This window comes from Giraffa tippelskirchi, chromosome 10, assembly GCF_054371585.1.
Source record: "Giraffa tippelskirchi isolate mGirTip1 chromosome 10, T2T-mGirTip1v1.2.pri, whole genome shotgun sequence".
NCBI lineage: Eukaryota > Metazoa > Chordata > Mammalia > Artiodactyla > Giraffidae > Giraffa > Giraffa tippelskirchi.
This window is the reverse complement of record NC_137284.1, coordinates 102,395,752-102,417,224: the sequence shown is the minus strand read 5'-3', so window position 1 is coordinate 102,417,224 and position 21,473 is coordinate 102,395,752. Positions and strand designations below refer to the sequence as shown.

At 39.0% G+C, this 21,473-nt stretch overlaps 1 protein-coding gene across 2 annotated transcripts in view; it reads right to left on the bottom strand.

Moving 5' to 3' along the window:
• Positions 1-21,473, bottom strand: part of DOCK4 (dedicator of cytokinesis 4) — a 482,101-nt gene that overhangs the window by 45,239 nt on the left and 415,389 nt on the right. For both annotated transcript variants that reach the window (XM_081537146.1, XM_081537147.1), the window contains 5 exons: positions 18,451-18,546; positions 17,558-17,618; positions 13,422-13,515; positions 3,921-4,069; positions 1,615-1,701 (listed from right to left, as the gene is read on the bottom strand). In XM_081537146.1, coding sequence (XP_081393272.1) covers positions 1,615-1,701; positions 3,921-4,069; positions 13,422-13,515; positions 17,558-17,618; positions 18,451-18,546 — 487 coding nt within the window. The remainder of the gene's footprint in view (positions 1-1,614; positions 1,702-3,920; positions 4,070-13,421; positions 13,516-17,557; positions 17,619-18,450; positions 18,547-21,473) is intronic.

Here is a 21,473-nt window from a genome sequence, read left to right as displayed (position 1 = left end):
ACAGGCTTCAGTTTCCTGACCTCTGCTTTAAAGGATCAAGTATGTTACTACATGTCCTCACCAGAGGAAATTATTTCTATGCACATAGTCTATCAAAATATTTTCTTCACAATAAAAATTAACATGAACTCTTAGAGGCAAAATCTTTCTGGAGAATTCTTGTAATCACCTGAGCATTCAGTTCTCCTAGGTCATGGTAATTCAGGACATCTGGAAGATGTAACCTTGTACAGGTTGAACAGGGATAAACCAACAAACCAAATGGGGCCCATAATGCAAGAGCTGTGGGGGCTGAAGGCTCTTAAGTGTGTCTTTGATGGGGTTAGAAGCATGAAGTACATAAAGATTATGGTTTTCCATTCATGGTATTATCATCCCCAGGGTTTCCAGAGAAAGACTAATATTGCAACTGGAAATATCTCCCCTTTCTCTGCCCCCAGTAACAGCACCCAAAAGAGCACTTGGCATGAAGTGTAAAGCTTTGGGTTTATAAAAATCTTAGTGACTATGGCACCTAAGGGCCCTCACAGGTAAACATTGTAACCTCACTTCTGTTCCGGGGACAGGATGCAAAGAGAAGCACAGGGACATTTTTATATGAAACTGCAGTGCCTGCCAAAGCCAGTGTGATGGGCTGAAGTTAAAACAAGGCTTTTCCTCCTTGGTTTTCCTGTTAGGAGAAATGTCGATGAACTCCTTACATGAAATAGTATGCCCAAAGTACAGGGCTAGCTCCTGCCAGAGGAAGAAGTTACTTGTGGTATAAGGGATACTGGGTTGTTAAAGATTTATGAGTATCATCTCTTATATTGCTACCTTGGAATGAAAAGGCAATATCATCATTTAAAAAAAATATATATGTATATGCATATATATATATATAATCTGATGATCCTGTTTTAGAAGCCCTGAAGAGCTTAAATTTAATAAGATGATACCAAATGTTTGACCTGACAAGAATAAGGATGTGGAGTACCAGAGAGACTTGCTTGAACCTTCAAGAAGAGAAGGTATTGAGTTGGCCAAAATTCATTTGGGTTTTTGTATGATGTTTCACAAAAACCCAAGCGAACTTTTTGGCCACCTCAATATAAAAGATTTCATCTAGAGACACTGAATATTAAACTCCTTGAGCTCTTGAGTACTAAGACCTTGGTTTCAGTTTTAGCAAATAAAAACATATTTCTGAAGCTAAAAAGATTTGATACCTACAGAAGTTAGCCCCCAAATCTTTCAAAATGCATCAGCTAGCCATTTCTGTTATTTTACTGCACAGATTATGGGACTAAGAATGGAATATTACTGAGATTTGTGTGCAAGTGAGAAGCTCTTCCAACAAAAAGTATTAATCCTGGGTTAAATTTTATATTTCAGATGTAGTGTTTAGAATAGATCAACAGCTTACATTTTGCATATTAATCAAAAGCATCACACAGGTCAACATGCTATTTCTCTGGATAAATAGAGGAGTATGCTTGAGAGGAAAGGTATCTTTCAAAAGCTTTCTACAAGACACACCAAGACGATCACAAAGTTGACTTCCTAGCACCATGTGGGAAAGTTAATCTAAAAAAGGATTCCATAACCTGATTAGGATGCATGCAGGTACCTTACCCTCATCTTGCTCAGGTTTCTGTAATCATAGTAACTCTCGTACTGCTCTGCAATCTTTCGGCACAAGATGATGCCGTTCTCCCAACACTGTGGACAAATGAATGACATAAATGTTAACAATCTCATGGCATTTACTAATTTCCACCCAGAGGTCAAGAGGGGATCGCTCTCAGATGATCAAGCCTTACTTCTTAACCTTTAAAACCTACCCTTAATGGTACCACTGCAATTTTAAGCCTGAAAATAGCATGTAATTAACAAGTTCATTATCTAAAATATTTAGAGTGTTGAAAATGATAACCTACAAGTCATTAACATATGGTGCAAAAACAACATTTCCTGGTATCTTTTCAAAACTATTATCCTGAAGATGTGGTGTACACACACACACATATATATTAGAATATTAGCCAACCATCAAAAAGAATGAAATAATGTCATTTGCAGCAATATAGGTGGACCTAAAGACCATCACGCTAAGTGAAGTAAGTCAAAGAAAGAAATACCATATGATATCACTTATGTGGAATCTAAAATACAATACATATCAACACATCTATGAAACAAAAACATACTCACAGACATAGAGAACAGACATGTGGTTGCCAAGCGGGGGTGGGGAAGGAATGGATAGATGGATTGGGAGTTTGGGATTAGCAGCTGAAAACTAGTACGTACAGGATGAATAAACAAAAGGTTCTCTTGTGTGACACAGGGAACTATATCCAACATCCCATGACAAACCGAAATAGAAAAGAATATGAAAAAGAATATATATATGTACAGATGAGTCACTTTGCTGTACAGAAGAAATTAACACAACATTGTAAATCACTACACTTCAATAAAATGAAAAAAATAAAGTAATAATTTATAGGTAAAAAATAAACAAAATGATCATGCTGAAATAACTGCAATTCCACAATGGCCAAGGAGATGAATGAGCGGCCCCTCAGGGATAGGGTATGAGGAACTGCCACTGACCCCTACGGTCCAATTATCCACAGATGGCTCAGTGGATCCCTTGTTGGCCCAAGCGTACTTGTAAACTGTAAGGGTCTAAGCCAGCTGGTTACTCTCAGCAGAAATGCAAAAATTCTTTCATCTAGCTCAGGTGTCTGCAAATTTTTCCACCAAACAGTAAATGCTTTAGGTGTTATGGGCCATACAACCTTCGTCACAACTGCCATTAAACTATGAAAACATCCGCAGACACACATGAGCTTGGCTGTGTTCCAATAAAACTTTATTGACAACTGAAATATGAATTTCACATAATTTTCACAGGTCAAATAGCATTCTTCTTTTGAGTTCTTTTGACCATTTAAAAATGTAAAAGTGATTCTTAGTTTGTGGGCTGAACTGAAACAGGCAGTGAGCTGTTTGACCCATGGGCCATAGTCTCCAAGTCCTCATAAAGCACAGACTCCTGGGAATGGGCCAGGTTCTGTAACATCTTATCTTATAGGTGGAAAGTTTACTGCAGGAGGACACAGAGGCATTTCTTTGCTATTAACATAATGAACGATATGTCAGTATAGTTAGATAAATAATAGAAGAGGATAGGAAAGAAGCAATTCCCTTGCATCAAATTTTTAGGAGTACCCAATTATGTTTTATAAAAGAATGACAGCCACTTGGTGTATCTTCATTTCCTGTTTAACCTTGGCACTTTGAAAGATATATTTAAATCTAAGACATGTATCACCAAAGCATCCAAGTGTTCAAATCAACTGGGGTCAGATTCATGTTTCTTTTCAAGAGCATTGCAAACCCTTGAAGAGGGAGCAGGTGGCAGGGAGGTGACATGCTGAATTGCTTTATTAGCTCAGGGAGGTTTTCAACACCCCATGGCAACTCTGAATATATGACGGGATGTCATAAAATTCTGTAAATAAATTTAGTTTCATTTATTTCACCTTAAAAAAAGTGGACTGGGACAGATTACTATGTGCCAATTTGGGGAGGTAGGGGAGGTGTGATAATGGTTTTTCAGATAATAAAATGTCTGAATGTTGAAACCTCTAGATGAGGGTCTCTCAAGGTGGGGTCCAAGTTCATACACACTGGAATTTTCTGGAGTCCTCATTAAAATCACAGAATCCCCTGGTCCAAGCCAGATCTACTTAATCAAAATTTGCAGGAGTAGGGCCTGGGAATCTTAATTTCAGGCAACTCTTGGGAGTCGTTAATGCACACTGAAAATTTGAAGGTCTCTGCTTGAAGAGGTGGCCATCAATGAACTAGAAATAAAGGAAATGTGACAGTCACCTTGGGAAGGGACACAGGTGACTGGGGCCACTTACCTTGCCTCTGTCAAAGTTCTGGATGATGGCGAGGTGCAGATGCTCTTTGCGCTGCCATTCCGTTTGCATGGGGTAGGTCAGGAACTCCCGGAGGGGCCGGTCAGACCATTCCAGCAGCTCATCGTATAACAACAGCGTATATGCAGCCTCTGAAAGATAAACAGGAAGGTGATGATCGAGACAGGACCCCAGTGTAGCTGGTTCGGGACAAGCTGGATTAAGTACTTTTTTTCTGAATTTCATGATACTGAAGAACACATGTCCAGGACACATGCAATGGAAGGTGAATGAATGAGAAGCGCCCCGGGAGATGGAATTACTGGAGACTTGTGTTTGATATTTTGGTTCTCTTTGTTTTCTCTTTCTCTCCTTCCCATCTATTTTTCCCCCTACTATTCATATGTACTGGCATAATCAAAATGTTTAAGGATAGTTCTGTGGCTGGTTCAAAATGTAGGGGAGACATGCTTTCATTTGCTACATAGGTTCACTGGTAAATTCCGTGGCAGGGGACTATGCGTAGTTTCCATAGGGCATGCTTTGTTGTTGTTCAGTCACTCAGTTGTCTTCAACTCTTTGAGACCACATGGACTGCAGCATGCCAGGCTTCCCTGTCCTTCACCATCTCCTGGTGTTCGCTCAAACTCATGTTCATTGGGTCAGTGATGCCATCCAACCATCTCATTCTCTGTCACTCCCTTCTCCTCCTGCCATCAATTTTTCCCAGCATCAGGTTCTTTTCCAGTGAGTCAGCTCTTCACATCAGATGGCCGAAGTATTGAAGCTTCAACATCAGTCCTTCCAATGAATATTCAGGGTTGATTTCCTTTAGGATGGACTGGTTTGATCTCCTTGCTGTCCAAAGGACTCTCGAGTCTTCTCCAACACTACACTTTAAAGGCATCAATTCTTTAGCACTCAGCCTTCTTCATGGTCCAACTCTTACATCCATACATGACTACTGGAAAAACCATAGCTTTGACTATATGGATCTTTGTTGGCAAAAAAGGGCATGCTTAAGAAACAAAAGGTGATAGCTCAATTCTCTTGGCTAATAAAAGGCTGAAAAATGTGAAAGTGACACAGTAAGTCCCCTATATACAAATGAGTTCTGTTTTGTGAGTGTGTTCTTAGGTGTAATTTGCTCATAAGTCCACAAAGTTAGCCTAGGTACCCAACAAACATAATCAGCTTTATAGTGCTGTACTGTAATAGGTTTATAATACTTTTTACAAATAATACATTAAAAAAACCACAAAAATAAAGAAACATCTTTAAAGTGCAGTACTTTGAAAGTACAGTAGTATGGTACAACAGCTGGCACACAGGGGCTGGCATCGAGTGAACAGGCAAGAAGAGTTACTCACTGGAGAAGGGAGAGGAGGTGGGAGATGGCGGAGCTGAAGGATCATTAGCAATAGGAGACGGAGGGCAAGTTGCCATTTCACTCACGCTGACATTGATGGAACACATGTTCACATCTTGCAAAGTTCATATGTAGGGGACTTATTGTATATGTGTGTGGGGGGTATCAGGGTACAGACAGAATTTAGAAGGGGAAAAGCTAGAGAAAAGCTGAATTCAGAGAAGAAAAACTTTTAAAATCTATTAATAGCCAACAGAGAAAGGACCACAAAGGGTAAAAGTATTGGATAAGAAGAATGTGTGTGTGTGAGAGAGAGAGGGAACAAAGTGTGTGGGCTGTGTACTCTGACACCCCCTCTGGCTGGCCCCACAAATCTTCAGTAATAGTTACTAAAGTCATGACATGTTTGGTGTAGTGGGAATTTCCTGGGGAAACATGTAAAGGGACGACATTCTATACATGTGCATAGAAACGGTGACCCACAGGTTTAAGCATGGTTGACAGGTAATGTATTTAATAGGATACTTGCCATTCTGCAGTCTCTTCTTTTCCTGAACCATAAATACGGCCAAATACATCAAGAATGGGAACCAGAATTCACTGTCCCCGACGAAAGACTATAATAATTTTTTTCACCTGACACTATAACAGCCAACTTATTTACTAAACTGAATAAAATGATAAAACCTTATGTTAGATATCCATTTACCTACCATCCCCACACATGTCTGAAAAGACACAGTAGTAACTTTTAATACAATATCTATAAATGGTAATTCTTTTTCTTCACTTATTTGCTTTAAGGATAACTACACATAAAGCTCCTAAGTAACATGTTACATTCCAGTACTGTGATCTGGCCATCTCAATGTATAAAATATAGTTGTGATAAGAAAGGCCTGGGTCCCCATCACTATTCTCTTGTCTCTTAAGTGTAGAAGTCCTGTAAGGCACAGGTTCTGGCTGTATTTTCCTCTTCAATTACCTTTGGTGAGCTCAACCCAGTAACTTCAATGATTGCAGCCAAAACTTTTCATCACCCACCAGCAGTCTCTTATCCACCAGCATTCAGTGTGCAAGCTGTTATTAATACAAGTTTTCTTTACTGCAAATGATCACATTGCTCCCATGATTAAAACTAGTCAATGATTCTCAGTAACTATTAACAACAGAATGAATTTAGACTTCCTAAAGTGACACAGAAGGCTGCCCACGATCTGGTCCTTCTACTCACATTTTCCCAATGTCCCCACTTATGATGGGTAAGAAGGAGCCTACTACTGTCTCCCTAAAAAACCTCCAGCCCCTCGACTCCATCATCACTTTTACTGAATGAAACATGATACATCCTGATCCAGAGGCAGCTGCCTGTCAGGGACACAGGTGCCTTCCACTGCGTGGACACGGGACAGGCCCTTTCCTGGGGTGAGATGGACAGAGCGAATGTCTGCTGGAGGGTGTCAATTAATCGGTGGATGTAGAAGCAGCCAAATCCTCCACGAGGTGGGTTGCCATGGAAGACTGCTTTGCAGGGGACAAAAAAGACGATGATGATAACAAGATCATCAGAGCTGTGCTGTATTTGAACAGCGTCCTCATTTTCCCTGAGGCCTCCTGAGATCACTTCTTAATTTTTAATTACCCACATACCCTTATAATGCCAAGTATCTAAGAAAACCCCAAGGGCATCTTTGTTTTTCTGTCCACACTCTTTGCTCCTGTCACCTGAACAAAGATTCCTCTCCCTTATCACACCAACCGACACCTGAGGTCCTTCACAGACTGTTCCTTGAAGCCTTTAGCTGCTGAATAATTCTTATTTTCTCTTAATGACACAGCTCCAGAATGATCATCTTTGCCTCTCAGATTTCTTTTGTTTCTCCCCGAGTGCTCAAAAAATATCCTTGAGACTAACCATACCACAGCGTAAAGGTGGAATAGTGGGTGGGGTGGGCAGAGGGAACCCCTTCCCCATCTCAACTGCCCACCGGGAGGGACTGAAAAGGCAATGAAGGTCAAATTTACACAGAGAGAAAGTAGAATGGTGCTGCCAGAGATGAGGGGATGGGAAAATGGAAGTTACTGTTGAATGTGTACAGGGTTTCAGATTGTGTGGATGAAGAAGTTCTGGAGACAGAGGGTGGTGATGCTGGCCCAACATGAATGCACTTAATGGCCACTGAAGTGTACACTGAAAAATGGGTAAGATGGCAAATTTTATGTTATGTACATTTTGCCACAATAAATAAAATGAAAAAAAGGGGGAGTAATGAAGTGTTTCCAATCTGTAAACTGCTGTTCAATCAATGTTTGCCCTGGGGAGGTCCAAGGGATGGCTGGAAGGTCAGGTGTGGGTGAGCTACACCTGAGAAGGGTGGGAAAAGAAGTAACCACTGGCGGGCTTTTTTGTACAGTTCTTCTGTGTATTCTTGCCAACTTAATCTCTTCTGCTTCTGTTAGGTCCTTGCTGTTTCTGTCATTTATTGTATACATCTTTGCATGAAATGTTCCCTTTGTATCTCCAATTTGCTTCAGGAGATCTCTAGTCTTTCCCATTTTATTGTTTTCCTTTATTTCTTTGCATTGTTCACTTAAGAAGGTTTTCTTATCTCTCCTTGCTATTCCCTGGAACTCTGCATGGCAGAAAGTGAAGAGAAACTAAAGAGCCTGTTGATGAAGGTGAAAGAGGAGAGGGAAAAGGCTGGCTTAAAACTCAACATTCAAAAAACTAATATCAAAGCATCTGGTCCCATCGTTTCATGGTACAGAGATGGGGAAAAAGTCAAAACAGTGGCAGATTTTATGTTCTTGGGCTCCAAAATCACTGCAGATGGTGACTGCAGCCATGAAATTAAAAGATGCTTGCTCTTTGGATGAAAAGCTATGACAAACCTAGACAGTGTGTTAAAAAGCCGAGACATCACTTTGCTGACAAGGGTCCGTTTAGTCAAAGCTATGGTTTTTCTAGTAGTCATATATGGATGTGACAGTTGGACCATAAAGAAGGCTGAGTGTCAAAGAACTGATGCTTTCAAACTGTGGTGCTGGAGAAGACTCTTGAGAGTCCCTTGGACAGCAAGGAGACCAAACCAGTCCATCCTAAAGGAAATCAACCCTGAATATTCATTGGAAGGACTGATGTTGAAGCTTCAATACTTCGGCCATCTGATGTGAAGAGCTGACTCACTGGAAAAGAACCTGATGCTGGGAAAGACTGATGGCAGGAGGAGAAGGGAGTGATAGACGATGAGATAGTTGGATGGTATCACCAACTCAATGGGCATGAGGTTGAGCAAACTCCAGGAGATAATGAAAACCAGGGAAGCCTGGTGTGCGTCAGTCCGTGGGGTCACAAAGAGTCAGACATGACTTAGTGAATGAACAACAACAACTGGCAAGCCAGCAGAGCAAGCTGACAAATGACCAAAGGGTGACGTGGGAAAGTGTGAAAACAAGTTACACCTGGATCAGAATTTGATTCCAGAAGATAACGATGTATATTAGGGGTAAACGGTGTGTGTGAAGGAAACTGCAGAAATTTTTCATTAGAGGAAACGTATGCCTCTGAGGTGTCAGCAACAGACTACTGAGGTTTTTGTAACACATTAGCACATCAAAGATGTTTTATTACAATATGTTGCATGTTTATTTCTATGTATCTTTAGAAGACTGTATTACATATTGAAAAGAGAAAGGTGACTCACATCCAAAATTACCAACAATGTTTTAAAAAGTGTTTATAATTTTGAACAAAAGGTTATCATCACATAACTAAATATGGGCCATCTCATTCCATCATTTTGAGAAGTATGCAGGGAAGACATCAATATGCAGAAAGAAGTAACGCAGGATAAATGTGGAGATGAATCATGCAATGGAGGGCATTGTCACAGAGGGATGGAAAGGATTAAGCCATAAGAACCAACTCCTGTAAAGACAGAAGTTTTTCCATCAATTCCACTTCCTCAAAGGACTCACAAAAATGAGGACAGAGAAGAAATGAGTAAAATGTTATATGGGAAAATAACTTAGTTCTCATGACTTTGGGGAACATAAAAACTCCAAGCTGAGTAAACAAATTAAAGCAAAAAAGATTTACACGTTTTCAAAATATAAGCTGACAGATTTGGACTTTCAGAAAACCAAAATATATCTGTTACATATCTGCAAGAGCTTGTCCTCACTTCCATCTCTCATTTCTTCTGTTCTTGTTTTTTTTTTTTTTTTTCTTTCATGGGCTTCAAAATAAAACAAGTCTACTAGATTGTTTTATCACAGATAAAAAAAACAAAAAAACAGGTTCACCATTTTTTTACTATTAGCTACAAACTACTTTAAAATGACTACTTAAACTCCTAGACAACAGAGTCAGCTAAAAAATCTTAGTTTATTTAATCAAAACTATCAGGACATCTGTGTGAAGAGATATTGGGGCTTCCTTGGTGATTAAGGAATTAACAATATTAAAGGAGAAAAATCTGCTCTTGGGGTGTTAAAAATCTGAGTGCATTCTTAGTAATGCATTTATTTAAATCTCACAGCGCTAGGCACTAATCTAAGAACTCAGAAGACTAAGAAGAAAATATCATCTCTGTCCTCAAGGAATTTACCCTTCAACTAAAGATCTCTCAACCTACCTACCTAGCTACTTATCAACACACACACACACACACACACACACACACACACACACACGCATTTGTTATATAACTATGAATAAAGTGATATGATAAATACTTGAATGGAAATCTGAAAAAACTGCAATGGGAAAAGAGTAGGAAACATTAATTTAGCCCATGGCAGGGGGTGCAAGCTCATTGAGTTGGTGAGGGAGAGAGAAGGAAGATAAAGACTTCATGGAAAAGATGATACAGGAGCTGGCTCTGAAGGATAAAAAGAAGGAACACAGTATTAGAGGTAAACAAGAATACATTAGGCTGAATGGATAGATGTTGCTTCAATTATGATGGGCCTTGAATAAAGACTTTGAGCTTTACTTTGTAGAAGACATGAATTGACAGCTACATCTAGATAAGAGGGTGACAAAGTTTTCTCAAAGGATCAGTCAATAATTTAGGCTTGTAGGACATACGGTCTTTGTTGCAACTGCTCAACTATGCCCTTTGAGTGCTATAGCAACCATACACAATATGTAATTAAGTGGGTGTGGCTGGAGTTTTAATAAAACAATCTTTAAAAAATCAGATGACAGGGCTGCAGGTTGAAGTTTGCTGATCCCTGCTCTAGTGAATAACTCGGGATAGTTAAGAAGCAGTCCAAGAGAGAGACGATGAAGGCCTGATTGAGGCAGTGAAACTGGAAACAATAAGAAAGGAAATGGCTTTCATTTTTAGGAAGCAGAACCAATAGCACCTCATGAATGAGAGGTATCAAAAATATCATAAAGGTCTCCAGTCTGAGTCAAGAACTGGGAACTTGTAACTTTTAAGTGATGCTCTTAATTGATACAGTGGAGCCATAGCTAGAGGCATGCTTAAATCCTGGGAACATGAGCATCACTTCAGAAAGCATTCCTTTACTCTTTCAAAGCTGGGGGAGGAACCAAGATTCAGGAGTTCCCTGGAAGAACAGTGTGCCAAAAGACTAAGACTTGTAATTTCTAAATCCAGTTAAAGGGTTCTCATTCTAGTTAAGATGTAGTATGCACATTTTAGTGTATTTTTCTCACGGATCCAACTAAAAACCCAAGATAGAATGTATAAAGCAACTATAAGAGAATTCTGAAAAGTAAATGAGAAGGTAGACAGAACAGGAAAACCAATACTCAAAGAAGGATGACAGAGTGGTGAGCTCCTGGTTTTTACTTTTTTGCCTTTTATATCTCCAGGCTTAGCCTTCCCTGTTTCCTGTAACTTCGAATGGAAAACAGACAGAAAAAGTTCCTCTAGTCAGAGAACTGGGAAAAGGACCTTCTGTGGGATGGAGTACTTTCTATTCTTCTGGTCCACTCCGAGTCCCAGGAACAAAGCTGCAAACCCGCACTGTGACATTAGGGGCAGTCACAGTGGCAGCAGTAGCAGCTTCCATTTTTCTATTTTCTTTCACTGCTTTTCCCCTACCAGGGAGGCGGACTATATATAGTAAATCATAGTGTGGAGGATCAAGTCTTGGCTCTGAGTACTCGGGCTCTGATTAAGCGAGAGTATCAGGAAAAGGAGCCCTTGGGAGATACTAAGAGTGAGAAAGATCAGAGAGAGCAAGGAGATGGAGAAAGGAATTTTTAAATTATGTGTATACTTCCTGGGCTCACCCTAAGCTATACATGTATAGAATGACTCAGAATCAACACAACAAAGATTTTGATAAATGAACTATGGTATAGATAACTGTCCATGTCGCAGGCTCTCCCCAGGTGGCACACAAGCAGGGAAGACCACGAAAGTGCTGCAGAGGCTTTGAAAAGTAAACTGACCTTCAAAAGGTAACTCAGGACTTTAGGTCTGAACTTAGCTGGATTGATTTTTTGAAGATTTTAACAAAACCCAGAATCTCACAGTATTCAAAATGTCTGGGATACAATCCAAAATTACTTGACATTCAGAGAACCAGGAAAACTAAATAAATCTCAAAAGGAAAAAGCAATTAACAGATGTCAACTCTAAGATGATTCAGTTGTTGAAATTATAGGCAAATACTATGAAACCGCTATTATAACCGTGCTACTTGAAGTAAAAGTGAACACTTGTGAAATGAGGACAAAAATACAAATTTTTGCAAAACCACTGAAGCTATTAAAAATAGCTAAATAAACTTTCAGACAAATAATAAAAAATTTAAAATGTTAAAGATTCACTGGAAGGGCTCAGTAGTTGAATGGAAATGATAAAGAAGAGCCAATGGACTTGAAAATGGATAAATGGAAATTATTCAATCTTAAAAACAGAAAGAATTAAAAAATTGAAGAAAAAAAAACCAACAACCCAAAAACAGCACCCCAGGAAATTATAGAACAATACCAAATGGTCTAACATCCATAAAACCTGGAGTCTCAAAACAGAGAATCAGTGCAGAAAATATATTTGAAGAAATAATGCCTGAAAGTTTCCCAAATTTGGTGAAAGAAATGTTTAGAGCTCCAAAGTGAAAGTGAAAGTGAAGTCACTCAGTTGTGTCCCACTCTTTATGATCCTGTGGACTGTAGCCTACCATGCTCCTCCCTCCATGGGATTCTCCAGGTAAGAATACTGGAGTGGGTTGCCATTTCCTTCTCCAGAGGATCTTCCCGACCCAGTGATCAAACCCAGGTCTCCCACATTGCAGGCAGATGCTTTAACCTCTGAGCCACCAGGGAAGCCCTTAGAGATCAAAGAGGCTCAGCATATATCGGCATGATTTTTTTTAAGTCTATCCTGGTTGGGTTTGCTGAGCCTCTTGGATCTCTAAACCCAACCAGGGTAGCCTTTTTTTTTTTATAATTGAAGTGCTGAAAACCAAATACAAAGTCTTAAAGGCAACCAGAGAAAATTACACATTACATACAGAGTAAGAATTTAAATGACTGCAGCTCTCATCAAAAACAATGAAGGCCAGAAGAAAATAAAGTTTTAAGGTACTGATACAAAGACACTGTCCAACTATATCCAGCAAACATTTCCTTCAGGGATGAAGGTAAAATAAAGATGAAGGACAACAAAGAATTCTTCACTACTAGATCTGTTCTAAAAGAACAAGTTCTAGAGGTTGAATGAAAACATTAACAGAGGAAAACTGAGAATTTCATGAGTGAAGAAAGAGCAACAGGAATGATAAATATCTGAGTAAATATAATAGGTACATACATATATGCTTATAACTATTACAATGTACAGTGGGGAGGTTATAAAGTTCCTATATTTAACTTGAAGTGGTGAAATACTAACTCTAAACAGACTGTGAAAAGCTAGGTGTGTATTTTATAAACCGCCCAAAAACCAATCCCAAAATCAACCCCTAAAAAACTATGCAAAGAGATATAGTAACGAAAAGACAACATATATATTCCAGTTCTAAATTCCAATTTTAAAAGGAGAAATGGTTGAGTCTTCAGCTCTAATTTAAAAAACAGAGGAATTATTATGTTTAATATAACAGAGACCAGCCCACTTCCCTCAACCCAAGTCAAAAGACACAATTACCTGTGAAATTCTGTGCTTTGAGGTGCAGATCATAGAGTTTGTGGATGTAGCGTATATACATCTCTTCCTTGTTCAGTTCAGTCTTATAGAAGTTCTAAGAGAAAAAAAAAAAAGAATACAAGTACATATAATTTCTCAACAATTAGGTTGGCAGGTATCTACCCTTTATTCTGGTTGAAGTTTCATGTCTTTTATTTTATTTTGGCTGTGCCACATGGCATGTGGAATCTTAGTCCCCTGACTAAGGATAGAACCCTCACTCCCTGCATTGTTAGTGCAGTCTTAACCTTCGGACTGCCAGTCAAGTGCAAAAGACAATGACATATCTTTAATTCAACACTGTCTGTATTAAAAATTACCTATCAACAACTGGATAGGCTGGTAACTCCTGGGTGGATGTTATTACCACTGATTCACATTTCTTTTGTTACTTTCTATTGTTTTTTGGTGAAGTTTAACTGCCAATGAACTAGTCTAAAAACTCAATTAAATATTAAAAACATGTAAGATATTAACTTATTTATTACATTTGATCACTGATAGTCAAAGGATAATTTCTTTCATCTTAAAATTATTTTATGGTGAATTAAAGGTTTCCAGTTTATGACTACAACATAAAGGGATTTGTAAGAGATTTTATTTCAAATTATTGTTACAAGGGCACACTTACTGAAAATATTTGGTTTATGAAAACAAAGTATCTGGATTTTATTTAAACTTCTCTAAAATGTTTTAACATTCATTATCAAAAGCTCAACTTTGACTTAACTGAACACATTATGTTGTCATTTTAAATGTTTACTTTACAGGCCGCCACATCTATTTCTTTATCAATATCAATTTTCTAATATAGAAAGTATGTTAGTCCTCACTGAACTTAGTAAACATAGGAGCAAAAGTGTAAGAAGTTGGAATCCAGCAAAAGCGTGATGCTGTGAGGCTCTGTATAAGGCTCTTTCAGCAAGGAGATCACTGCAGATATTATGAAATCTCTGCTTACAGCCATGTGAACTGCTATCATTACTATTGCTATTATTTTGACAGATGCTACTTGGTGTGTAGAATTAAAAATGAATAGTGATGGGGAGAAAAATCTGTTGACTTAAAGGAGTAACAGGTTTTTCTAGGGGGAAAGGCCAGGGATTTTAAACATTTCTAAAGTTGATTAGCTAGAGAAGGCTTTGGTTACGGACCAAACTAGCCAGTGTGGCTGCTTAACTGTACTTGGGCTTGAAGCCTGAGGGCCTCCTGTCAATGTACTTTGTGGCCACTACCTAAGAGGTATCCATTCTTCAATACGAGGACTCATCGAACTTCAAGAAGCTGACATGTAGTTGAACACATTATAAAAAAATATTTCCTCCAATTTATACCATTATCCTTTTCCTTTCCTCTTGTGTCCTGTAGATCTTGGGTGGCACTAATCTTGGGTGGCTTCCCAGGTGGCACTAATGGTAAAGAACCCACCTGCCAATGCAGGAGACATAATAGACCTGGGTTCAATTCTTGGGTTGGAAAGATCTCCAACAGGAGGGCACAGTACCCCACTCCAGTATTCTTGCCTGGAGAATCCCATGGACAGAGGAGCCTGGTAGGCTACAGTGTCCTGTAGATCTTAGCATTCTTTAAAAAGATAAGTAAACAATGCTCTTCACATCTCTTGTATTATAACCAGAATCATTTTAATTAGCAAGAATTATTGTACCATAAACATAAATCTAACCACTCAATAGCAGACCTTTACATTATTAAACAATGTTTTTTTTTCCATCAGCTTTCTGCTAAGAAGCAGATTTTTTGGGGAACAAAATAAAGTGATCACTCTATAAATGAATAATAGTTCTTTAAAAAAAAAAAAAAGAAAGAAAAGATCTCTCCAGTCAGCAGATGAGACTTTTTCATGTATGTCTGGCAAAACTAGTGACAGAAAGAACAAAACAATAATTTCCTAGTTTTAGTCATGTCAAAGATTACACATTTTTATCAGTCTAATACTACCGTTTAACTCAGAGCTTGTAGAGAAAGTCAGAGTTCCTCTGAAGACAATCTGGAATTGATCTTTCCAAAGAGTTAAGAAAAATCTCCAGGAGGAAGTGAGTGATTAAAGAGAAGCATATTGCAGCTAGAAAACATTAAAAAACTTTCCATATGGAGTATAAGCTAAAAAGATTAGCTTCAGAGTTATATATTTGGTCCTTTAATAATAAGTATTCCTGTGCTAGTTGAAATTAAAACAGTGTTCAAAATGTTAGCATTTCCTATAAGGACTATTCTTGGTCAGTGCAAAACTAACAAGATAGATTCTTTGTCTCATGTGAACACTGATGGGGGCCGCTGATTTTATTGTCTCTGGCTTATTCCTACTGGGAAACTAGAGTAAACATGTTTAGGTCAGAGTATCCAGTCTTTCATCCGAGGAAATGGTATCTTCTGTTTATACCAGTTGAGGAAATGGACCCAGAGTCTACATTTAAGAGTGTACCTCCCAAGGTCACAGAGGGCGCTGTGAAAGCAGATGGAGACAATGGAAGATGATTCCTTCCGGAAAAGGTAAAGGCTTTCCTTTGAGGTTATTTATGAGATTTAGGGCTTGGAGCTGGGGGAGGGCCAGGATTAAGGAGACAGACTGAGAAAACCTGAAGATGATAGAGCACTTGGCTTTTTCCCTCAAATATTGACGTACAAGCAGAGACATGGAAGGAGACCAGGCTGAGGACCTTGACCATGGCCAAAGGCCGGCAAACAGTGGGGAAAGCACAGAAAGGAAATTTACAAGTGGGAATGACTGTGCTCAAGGTTAGACATTAAGTGCTAAGAGGAGAGGTAATGGACTGCCCCCATGAGCTTGGCCTGATGACCTGCAGGTTACTATTGGGTCTGATGATAAAAATTATGGAAGAAACTGCGTAACAAGAGGTGGCCTGACAAAGGATGCTCAGGTCTCACTACTTTTAGCAACTGATATCGGAGGTGGAATGTAACAATTAAATGCAAAAATGAGGAGGAAGTGGTGGGTGTGGTTAAAAAAAAGGATAAAGTCATATACTCAGAGATGAACAATACAGGAAGAAAAGAAATTAAGGAAACAGGTTAAAAAGATAGTCCTAAGAAAGTAAAAATTCTGAGCTCTGAAGAGGGACTGTGAGGGGAATAAACAAAAGAAATCTGAAATCAATGAGCTAAGACAAGACAGAATCAGGTTGGGGAAAAAACAAAATTTTAAGGTGCAGGCAAATAGAGAACAAAAAGACATGGATGTAAGAGACTCGTGGATCAGAGTAAGAATTAGAATTGTTTGTGCAAATACTTAGGATAGATGGTTAGGTGTATCTATTCTGCAAAATAAGAAGAAGAAACCATGATATACACAAATTTAGAACCAGAAGCGGTCACAGAGTATTTTGTACTTTAAATCTGATCAATGTAAATTATTAAAAGCATCAATTATACTATACCAAAATTTGAAAAAGGAATGTAAACGTATAGTCTTTCTTTTGCTCTGTAGTGAGAATACCATTCTATTTGATAATTAGTTATGAGAACTTTCAGGATAAATTTTGTGTTCCTAGAACTGTTCTGCTGTAGCCTATTATCCTTACGATATTGATTTTTATTTTCAAAAGTTTCTTGTTTGGATGAGAAACTATATGGTTATCCCAGTTATAGTCCAAACCTTAACCACAGATGGCTTTAATTTGCAAAGATGCTATAGAATGAAAATATGTGTGTTAAACAGAAAACTGTCATTTGTTCAGAAAGGAACATTAATATTTATTAAAATCTGAATAAATATAAGCAGGGTAGAAAGGAACTGTTTACACAGAAGTGAAAAGATCTTTTTCCAGGGACATCATCCTTTTTCCTAGGAGAACAACAAAGGACTCCAGGGCAGAAAAGTGATACAACAGGGAGAAGCTGGGATCACCTTGGGATCTTACAGTGGGTGCTTTCTGCAACACCGGGGAGCCGAAAATTCTCTAGCATTTAATTCAAACTAAAGCAAAGAACACTTCTAAACTCTTCTAAGAAACACTCAGATAAAGACACACTGTGGCAGATAAACAAACAAAACATAGTATTTCTGAGAAAAAGCAAACATTAGACTGCAAAGAGGAAAAGGGAAATCATTGACTAACCAGGAGGCTCACGGTGCAGCCAATCTTTTTGCCATCCACCTCGCCCATTTTCATGCAGTCCCTAAAAACAAGAAGCAAGAGTCAGAACTCAGAATTTCCTTCCTAAGGGCAAACACAGTTTGTTCTTTTAGGGGAAAAAAAGAAACTGTCAGAGACTAGAAGCTATTTGCAAGTTGCTGTTTGGATCAAGGAGGCCAGAGCCCCAAGAGGCTTGGGGTGGGGGTGGGGGGACGGTCAGACCCTCCATGAGCACCAGCGTGGCTGTAGATTTCACTTCCAGGTGGGCTGTGCCCTCTCTCAATAGAGAGGGGGCTAAGGAAGAGGAGGAGTGAGGATATGTTATGACACACCTTTTACTGGGCTGAAAAGGAGCCGGTAAGCCTGGCCATCAGCAGTAACAGTGAGGCTTTTTTTCTTAAAATACCATGCATTTAAGTGGGATGACCTGCTTCAACAGTTTAGATCACTTCAAAATCAAAAAATCATGTCTCTGAAAGGTAACGGTGTGAGTTTCATTCCCTCTCTCCTTCTATAAGAAAGCAGCATGGTTATACAATTCTCTGTTACACCACCGTCGCACTAAGATGAATGGGTCTATTGGTTCTAATGGGTGAGTTTCAAAAACAGCAACAAAAGATTTCTTTAATAACAGGACCCTCTCAATTTACTAAAACTTAAAAGAACTGCCGAAAACCCCAGAACAAAACATTAAAAAAGGAAAAACAAACAAAGAAGAAACTGAGCTAGCTAGTTAAAAGTCCACTATTTTACTTCACAAGGTTCCACGGTCTGATTATCAGTTCTTTGAGTGATTAACTCAAGTGCAACATCAACTGTATTCTGACTCTTTGACTTTCTAGCTGGAGCACAGTGTATCTGGGAAACGGGCTTACCTGTAATCTAACAACCTCTCCATCAGCCGAGTTACAGTGGCGATTAAGGAAACGCCACTTTCTCTCCATGTTTCCCGCTCAATTTTCTTTAGTAGACTGGAAAAGAAAGAACCCAGGGCATTTTCAACATTTATTTTTATCAGTCACCATGACAACCATTTTACTTTCATCAGTACCTTAAATGCCTTAGCAACCACCGCAACATCTCACAAGTAGCACAATGCAAACAATGTCTTACCTAGGATAGGGACCAAAGAGTGGAATTCTAATCCAGGAAGCATTGACAAAGCAAATTGATTTTCAGATTATCCAAGTCATCAAATACGAATACATGCATATAAATCATACTTTCAAAATATGCAAGCACCTCACAGCTCAAAGACATTGTTTCCTAGCTTCTCTCTTGCACTAATATTAGAGGCTTGTGCCTCCCCACAATAAACAACACTGAGAAAAGCAAAAATAGGAGTGCCTCAAAGTTTACTTTTAAGTAAGATCTTGCTTTAGTCACACGAAAATGTTTTCCTACCTCTCAGTGGAATGCATCTTCATCCAAGCAATTTTACTGCAATGCAACTGCTACAGGAAAATCCTTGTACAGACGGTATGACGTTTTGCGTTTTTTCCTTTCACTTAACATTTGCCCACTCAATACATATTGTACTATCTGTGCACTCACTCAACAGTTTCATTCATTCTGTCATTAATCACCGAGGATTTTCTATGTGGTTGTTACAGCAGACTGATGACAAGTACTGAACCACATCTCTCCTCCTACATTTTCCCCCTAATCTTAAGCACCTTGGAGCAGAGGCACTGCTATGTAAACACAAAACAATAACAATCATAATAATTAGGATCTCTTTTTACTTTCACTCCCACCTCTAGGCATTAACCATATACTAGGCAAAACCGCTTTAAGACTGAACTTTCCCCAAAAGAAAAAAAGAAAGAACATAGGCATGACAACATGAGGATAATCTGTCCTCCTAAATTTAATGACGATTATTTCTAAAATCTTGTTTCCCTCTTATCCTGGTTTCAGTAATAACAGAGAGAGAAGACATTTTTTTTTTCACAAGTACCATCTCAGCCTAGCCTGTATTGTGCTTAGTAGGAAAAAAAGCTATTTTGTCAAAACTCTTTTTCTCTTTTTTTGGTCTTTGGCTATGTTCTCTCTCAATTGTCCTTCCTGCTCCCCCCACCTTCTTTTTGCCATTTCCATTCCAGTGCTCAGTCTTCTGTCTTGGCTCCTCATCTGGTGCCTAGGTATCCCTGATCATTTGTTTTTCTGGCTTATACTGAACTGCTTCCTAAACTAAGGAGGGGGAGGAAGGGAGAGGTAACACATGAAGGAATGGAGCTTGCCCTGACTAATCCCCCAGGGAAAAGTCCCCTCGTTTGTTCTAAATGTGTTTTCTCTGAAAAAAAAAAAAAAAAAAAACAACCACAAAAATCCTCTGAAAAGCACCTGTTTCAAGCTTAAATGCCAAATTGGTATTGAACCAAGTACGCAAATGAAACTCTGCCTGCCAAAGCAAGGCAGGATGATGGAGAAATCTTCCCAAGTGACAGCCCACACCTCACATACTTAAGAGGCTGAAAAACAAAGAACTCAAGTTAAGTAATAATTCTAAAAATAAATGGGAGACTTCTTTTATAGGCATGAGCTTCACTAACTTGCACAGCCTCTGGATGCAGTCAGAAATCAGAGCTACAGAATCCTCTTGTGAAAAGAGGCACAGGTCTGCAGAGCCTGCTGCCTTGACTAACCTGAGATTCAAATTATCAGGACCAAGCCTAGAACCCAATTCATCTGCTTTCTTGGCCAGGATTATTCCTTCTGTGGGGAACCTAGCCCTCCACGCTTACTTGATACACATGGACAAGGAGAGGCTATCAGACAAGAAGAGTCTTTCTAGATAACTTGGGTGACACTGGTCTATAATTTGGTCTATAATCATGCCAATGTACCCATGCTGAGTACACAGGGAGCTCATCTAGTTACAGTGAAAGTTTTCAATTTTTTTTTTAGGCAATAAGATGATAAATGGTTGCTACATAAACTAGTGCACTAACTTTACATACATGTCACAAGAGCATAAATGATGCATCATTTCTTTATAACTTTTTAAAACCATTTAAAAAAACTGAAGTACAGTTAATTTACAATGTTGTTAGTTTCAAGGGTACAGCAAAATGATTCAGATACATATATATACATCTCCCTTTTTTCTTTTCTATTATAGATTATTACAAGATATTGAATATAGGTCTCTGTGCTATACAATAGGTCCTTGTTGTTTATATATAGAAGTTCATCTATGTTAGTCCCAAACTCCTAATTTATCTCCCCACTGCTCGCTTCCTGGCTCCAAGGTGATTTTTTATTGCTAATGATAGGCAATTGGACTCCATGACAATGAGGAGCAACATAAATAATGTCCTGCAGAACTATACACTTGCTCATTAAATGGCTTTTCCCCTCTGATGGAATGAAGGATGCAGAATTTGACCCTCAGTCTACCTCTCTCTGCATCTTAACAGGATTATGTGGAGGCCAACACTTGACATACATAGGTGGCTCAGATGGTAAAGCATCTGCCTGCAATGTCGGGTTCAATCCCTGGGTTGGGAAGATCCCCTGGAGAAGAGAATGGCAACCCACTCCAGTATTCTTGAGTGGAGAATGCCAAGGACAGAGGAGCCTGGTGGGCTACAGTCTACGGGGTCACAAAGAGTCAGACACGACTGAGCAACTTCCACTTCACTTCTTCACTTCAAACATATATTTGTGTGTTTGTATCTATATATATACACACAAAGCTCTATGAAATGATTTGGAGCCTTACTGAAGTATTCAGAGCAACATACAATAAAACACAGTGGAGGACTGAGGTGGAGGTTACATCTTCCGGAAACCCCCTTTGGAACCCCCGAGGCTGTCAGTACCCTCACCGTGTGCTCCCAACAGCACAGTCACTGATGCACCCTCAGCCTCAGAAGACCACCAAGCACAAGGA